Consider the following 6887-nt stretch of genomic DNA (forward strand, 5'->3'; position numbering starts at 1 on the left):
TCTGTTATTGTGGATAGTTTTCTCCTTATCTGTTATTGTGGATCAAGGAGATTAAAAGTAGATTAGTTCTAAACTCCTTGTTGTGGATGCATCTCTTCTTGTGAATAGATTCGGTCAGACTGCAATGACACTTTTGTTGTCTATTGCCTTATTTATTTTTGTGGACAGTTCTTTCCTTGTGAATAGATTCAGTCAGATTTTAACTGCTCCTTAGTTAAATGTCCATCTGCTGGGCAGTAGGCAACTGAGAACCATTATTGCTGTAATTTCACCAAAAAAATCACGAAAAGCCGGAGGTAATGTAGTTTTTTAAATTTATTTTAAGAGCATCTGAGTAGAGAAATAAGAGGTGTGCTGTGATTGCCTACGTGTGTTTCAGATCTGGCACTTGATAAAGAAAGAGAACAAAATTTATTGACTGGTCAGTTGTCTGCTCAGGTCTTGCCTGGCAACTTGTTGGAAGAACTTGTTAATGGGTGCGTTGTTGTTGAATCAGGATGAAGGCTATAACTAAATGAAAAATTGTTATAAGCCAAATAATTTTTTTGTCATTCTTATGTATGTATGTGTATGTGCCTATTCATCTTTTTATGTGTGGGAGTGTATGTTCCTGTGTATGTAACTCAATCGCAATCTCAGCGCTTTCTTGTCGTTTCTCCATTTTTTTAAACAGTGAAAATGTGGCTTTTTCTTGAGCTCGCTCTTTGTTATAAACTGTTTTCACCGTTATTAAAAATGGAGATAGGGCAAGAAAGAACGGAGGTCGCAACATGTGCAGCTGTGCAGTTGAGGAAGAGGAAGTGTTTAGTGTTCTTTCTTATAATGAATATTGGAATCAAGGAGAGCTGCTCTGTCATTGAGTTCACAGTTCTGCCTGAATTCACTCATTGGTATTTCTTATCTTTCCCTCTGTTGTTTCTGGCTATCTGTCTGTCGTACTTCCTCCCATCCAAAAACAAAACTCTGTTGTGTCAGGGCACTTCCTTTTATTCCAACAAAAACAAAATAGTATCAAATCTTACCACTTTCCACCCGTGGGGCACGCAGAGCACACAACACTTATCCCCCACGGACCGAGATACAGATGCGGTACATCAGTACTACACCCGTATCTCTGCAAAAATACCCCAACCTGTATTAAAATTTCAGCGTACTGAGAAGATTAAAAGTGATGATGGCATGTTCAGCAAAAAAGGAACTAGAATCGGAACTGAAAACATAAGATTTAGTCAAAAATTTTTCAAAAAAATTTACTCCCAGTTGTTGTATACAAACTGATTTACGAGCTCAAAGGCCTCACAAACCATTCAGAAAAGAAATTTAACTTTAACAAGAGCGTATGTCAAAAAGGAGATCATTGCTGCAACGTTTTTGTTGCTATATATATCACACCGTTGCCGATCGGCGTGCTGTGGGGAAAAGGGGCGGCTTGTTACCATCGCCGATGGGTGTCTCGTGGGGGCAAAGTGTTAAAGTACAGTTTTTCTCTTCCTCAGGAGAACTTTACGTGATCGTTGAGTATTGCCACTTTGGCAATCTGAGAACGTACCTGATCAAGAACAAAGCCCACTTCGAAGACACCATGGAAGACTGCGAGAACTTCATGCCGGATGTGAAGAAGGAGCCGGTGTCCTCCCCCAACAAAAAGGGCCCGTACTACCTGAACATCGCCGGGGGTCCCATGGGCAGTGCGGACGTCCTTGGCCCAAGTCTGACCACGAAGAACTTGTACTGCTGGGCCTTCCAAGTGGCTCGAGGCATGGAGTTCCTGGCCTCTAAGAAGGTGAGAATGATACGTGTTTGTTGATTAGAGAGAAAGATTCTTGTTTGTTAATTGAAGAGAATGATATATGTTTGTAAATAAAAGAGAAAGATATGTGCTTGTGGATTAAAGAGAAAGATTCATATTAGTAAAATAAGGAGAATGATGCGTTTGTTGATTAAAGAGAATGATTCATATTAGTAAAATAAGGAGAATGATACATGTTTGTTGATTAAAGAGAATGAAAATATGTGTGTGTTGATTATAGAGAAAGATACGTGTTTGCTGATTATAGAGAAAGATACATGTTTGTTGATTAAAGAGAATTAGTCTTATTATTGTTTGTTGTTCTTACTTGTAGATATTGAACATCTGTTAAAGACTTGAGAGAGCATATTTATTGTTTTGGTTGTTATTTTCTTGTAGATATTAAAGACTTAAAAGAGAATAAAATCATATTGTGTTGATATTCTTACTTTTAGATATTGAACATCTGTTGAAGGTGTAGGATTTTTCACACTTTGTTTTTTTGGTAGGAAGTAGATGAATTTCCTTCTGTTGTCAAAACAGGGGGAAGTAAAATACAAAAGTATGTTTTATTTGGCTGTTGCCTTCTATAAATTTTCCATATTCCTTTTATCGCTTTTGTGATGGTGTTTGTATTTCGTGGATGGTTGGCGGGTGCTCTGGTGTAGTCTGCTCCTTCTTTCCAATCAAACATCTATCATCCTTATCTCTCCTCCTTATTTTTCGTGTTTGTTACTCTCTTGTAACACCTCTGATCTTTGGTACTTATATGACTTTTTTGTATTGCAAGTTCCGTAAAACTCTTACTAGAAAAAACAACTAAAGTGTTTGTAGTTCGTGTTTGTATTTCTTATATTTATACATACGTATTTCTCCTCCTGTTTATAGAGGTTATTTTCATTGGGTTTTTTTTTGGGTTTTTTTCCCCTCACTTTCCAGTACATCCACCGCGACTTGGCAGCGAGAAACGTGTTGTTGGCCGAGGATAACGTTGTGAAGATCTGTGACTTCGGCCTGGCCAAAGACCTGTACAAAGATCCTGAGTACCACAAGAAGGGAGATGTAAGTACCAAACAGCTTTATGGGTTGTTGGTGGGGTGGTCTGCTCCTTCTTTTTTTTTTTTTTTTTTTAAATCGAACACCTGTCTTACTTCTTTTCTTTTCTTTCCTCCTTCTTTTCTTTGTATGCCACTCTTTGTAGCACCTTTAAGCTTTGGCACTTATATATAACTTGATTGTGTTGCAAGTGCTGTAAAGCTCAAACTAGTGGGTGGTTGGCGGGTGCTCTGGTGTGGTTTGCTTCTTCTTTCCTATAAACAAATCTATCGTCTCTATTTCCCCTCCTCCTTTTTGGTGTTTGTTATTCTCTTGTAACACCTCTAATCTTCTGGCGCTCATATGACCTTTTGCAGTTGCGAGCGCCGTAAAACTCTTACTAAAACTAAAAAAGCTCAAACTAAAACTGAAACAGTTTTTTGCACTGGACAAATTTCTAATAATTCAAAGTGCAATTTTTTTTCGGCTGTTAAAACAATTTGGTTGTAATTAATTCGCAATCCAATTAATTATGTTGAGGGTATGGAAATAAAACAGCTTTTGTGGTTGGTATAGGAAGATTGTAGTGGCAGTTATATATTATAATATCATTGCAAAGATAACTAAATGTTGGTGTTCATTGATGTTACAAAAGTAATAGAATGGAAATAATGAAACAAATTTTTCAATCTTGTTCAAGTGGCTGACGATATATCGGCAATACATCCAAATGTGTTGCCTGAAAGATACCAATATATTGATATGTCTGAAAAGAATTTAATTTCACAGAGGTTTTTATTTTTTCTATAGATCTTGAAACTTCTAGTTTTTGCAGGCGTCTTGGATTTATTTATCACTGTGCAGGGTACTCTGAACTCTCTTGAGAGCAAGTCATTTGTACAGAAATCTCGCCCTGTATCTTTTCATAGATATTTTCCATGGATATTTTTCATGGATAAATGATTAGGTTGAATTTAGTAGGCCTCAGCCTAAACAAATCGTCTTTATCTTGAATATATCCTAGTATCTTGTAACACTCTAACATCTTCATTCTGTCTATAGTCATGTACCTCTTAACATTGTGCCATCTAACGCTGTAATGTGTCCACTCTGTCTATAATTTTGTACCTACAAACGTCGTACGGTACCTTGTAACACAGTAACATCTCCATCCTGTCTATACCTCTGTACCTCCCATCATTATATTTTGTAACATTGTAACATCTCTATCCAGTCTATAGTCTTGTATCTTGTAACATTGTAACATCTCTATCCAGTCTATAGCCTTGTACCTTGTAGCACGGTAACATCTCCACCCTGTCTATAGTCTTGTACCTTGTAACACTGTAACATCTCTATTCTGTCTATAACTCTATCCCTCTTTGTACCTTGTAACTTTGTAAGGTCTTCATGCTGTCTATAGCCATGTGCCATCTAACCCTGTAAATTCTCTATCCTGTCTATTACATTATACCTTGTAACACTGTAACATCTCCATCCTGTCTATCACCCTGTACCTTGTAACTCTGTAACTTCTCCATCTTGTCTATAACATTATACCTTGTAACACTGTAACTTTTCCATCCTGTCTATAAAATTACACCTTGTAACCCTTTGACATATCCATCCTGTCTATAAAATTGCACCTTGTAACCCTTTGACATATCCATCCTGTCTATAAAATTGCACCTTGTAACTCTTTGACATATCCATCCTGTCTATAATAACTTTGTACCTAGTAACATTGTAACATCTCAATTCCCAGGGTCCAGTGCCTGTCAAGTGGATGGCCCTGGAGTCTTTCACCCATCGTATCTACACCACCAAGAGTGATGTGTAAGTTGTCAGATCTGTAGACGCTGTTCTAGAAATTATTTTGTTTTTTTAAATTTAGAATTTTGATTCATTCAAATGTCAGCTGAAACCATTTCTGTTTTTAAATTAATAAGTTGAATATTTGGAGTGATTCTCTTTTCGTCAGAATCCGACGTTTTATGTTACTGTTGTACATTGTACTGTATTGTAAAGCGCTCAGAGCCTGTGTACTTTAATGGGGGGTTAAGCACTATATAAATGTCATTTATTATTATTATTATTATTATTATTATTATTATTATTATTATTATTATTATTATTATTATTATTTCCCAAGTGAGGACTTATGCCTGGAAGAGTGTACTGCTTCGTCTTTTCCCTCTTTCTGCTTCCATCTGTCTGTCTTACCTTTTCCCTTTACTAATTGAGTGTTACTGCGTCAAAGTATTTCTCTTTACCAAAACATACAATCTATTTGATGCCTTTGGGATTCATCAAATTTGGACATTTGTAATGTGTGATTTTTCTGTCTACAGATGGTCGTATGGTATCATGCTATGGGAGCTGTTCTCACTAGGTAAGAAATCTGTTTGTGTCAGATTTATGCTCTTGTTATGTCAGATTTATTCTCTGTGCTCTTCTTGGGTCAGATTTATTCTCTTGTTGTGTCAGATTTATTCTCTGTGCTCTTCTTGGGTCAGATTTATTCTCTTGTTGTGTCAGATTTATTCTCTGTGCTCTTGTTGTGTCAGATTTATTCTCTGTGCTCTTGTTGTGTCAGATTTATTCTCTGTGCTCTTGTTGTGTCAGATTTATTCTCTGTGCTCTTGTTGTGTCAGATTTATTCTCTGTGCTCTTGTTGTGTCAGATTTATTCTCTGTGCTCTTGTTGTGTCAGATTTATTCTCTGTGCTCTTGTTGTGTCAGATTTATTCTCTCTGCTCTTGTTGTGTGCTCTTGTTGTGTCAGATTTATTCTCTGTGCTCTTGTTGTGTCAGATTTATTCTCTGTGCTCTTGTTGTGTCAGATTTATTCTCTGTGCTCTTCTTGTGTCAGATTTATGCTCCTGTTGTGTCAGTTTTATGATCTTCTTGTGTTGGATTTATGCTCTAGTTGTATCAATTTTGTGCTGTGAATTTTGCGCTCTAGTTGTGTGTCAGATTTACGTTCCTCAGGCTTTTAGTTAGAATATTTTTATGGTTTGAAAAAAATTTATATTGCTTTTTTCAATGAGAGCTTATAGTACAGATAATTCAGAAACATCACTTTGTTCAAATGTATGAGGGTGATAGCTAATTCTTATAAAACTATTGTTTGTTTTGGTTTTTTGTGTTTTTGAAATTGTAGATTTTGTAAGGAATTATTGCATTGAGGAGAAAAGAGTTTGAACTTTGTGAATATGTTCTGGTTCCTTCCATATGATCTTCTTTTACAAATGATGGGCGTGAGAATGTCTTTCAGTGCTGTGACTTACCTGCTTGGCTATGATAAGAAATTATGTATTTCTTTTAGAATGTTAGATAAATGATAGAACTTTTTTTTGGTGGCTTTTTAAACTGTTTGTTAATATTCTATTTCTTTTATTGGATTGGGCAGACAATCACTGCAGGTCACTGCTAAAAAATATATTGGGAATTCACTTTCAAGAACATCATTGTGGGTGGTTGGCGGGTGCTCTGGTGTGGTTTGCTTCTTTTATCCTATCAAACATCTGTCATCCTTATCTCCCCTCCTTCTTTTTTGCTTTTGTTACTCTCTTGTAACACCTCTAATCTTCGGCACTTATATGACCTTATTGTGTTGCAAGTGCCTTAAACATTTCCTAAAACAAAAAGAACATCGTTGTTTTAATATTTTTGTAAAACAGAAATTCTGTTATTATCACCAGAAATTACCCCTATCACTCTTTATTGAGAATCTTTTTTATATTTGATAGAATTGTATATATATGCAAATTGAATTTACTCCTTCTCGCTTTCTGTCTGGTTTAGGCGGCAATCCTTACCCTGGTGTGGAGATAAACGAGAAGTTCATTGGTCTCCTCAAGTCCGGCTATCGCATGGAGAAACCTCAGTATGCCAGTCCTGAGCTGTGAGTATCATGTTCATCTGTGTTCTGCGTTCATCTGTGTACCACGCTCACCTGTGATTTTATTTCATTTTGGTTTACAGCTCTTTTTTGGATTAAACTTCGTTTTAAGCCGACTCCACTGAGTGACGTATTATGCTAACAAAGTGAAAACTCAGTTG

General features: G+C 36.4%; 1 protein-coding gene across 2 annotated transcripts in view; it reads left to right on the top strand.

Moving 5' to 3' along the window:
- The window catches only part of LOC101851407 (vascular endothelial growth factor receptor 3), a gene marked incomplete at its 5' end in the record, with an annotated part of 35907 nt that extends 29052 nt beyond the window's left edge, over positions 1 to 6855 (top strand). Inside the window, 5 exon segments of one of the 2 annotated variants that reach the window (XM_035969714.1) lie at positions 1497 to 1783; positions 2729 to 2851; positions 4590 to 4660; positions 5176 to 5216; positions 6630 to 6855. In XM_035969714.1, coding sequence (XP_035825607.1) covers positions 1497 to 1783; positions 2729 to 2851; positions 4590 to 4660; positions 5176 to 5216; positions 6630 to 6733 — 626 coding nt within the window. 2 annotated transcript variants of the gene reach the window in all.
- Between the last annotated feature and the right edge of the window lie 32 nt (positions 6856 to 6887).

The sequence above is a fragment of the Aplysia californica genome, unplaced genomic scaffold (genome assembly GCF_000002075.1).
Source record: "Aplysia californica isolate F4 #8 unplaced genomic scaffold, AplCal3.0 scaffold00173, whole genome shotgun sequence".
Taxonomy (NCBI): domain Eukaryota; kingdom Metazoa; phylum Mollusca; class Gastropoda; order Aplysiida; family Aplysiidae; genus Aplysia; species Aplysia californica.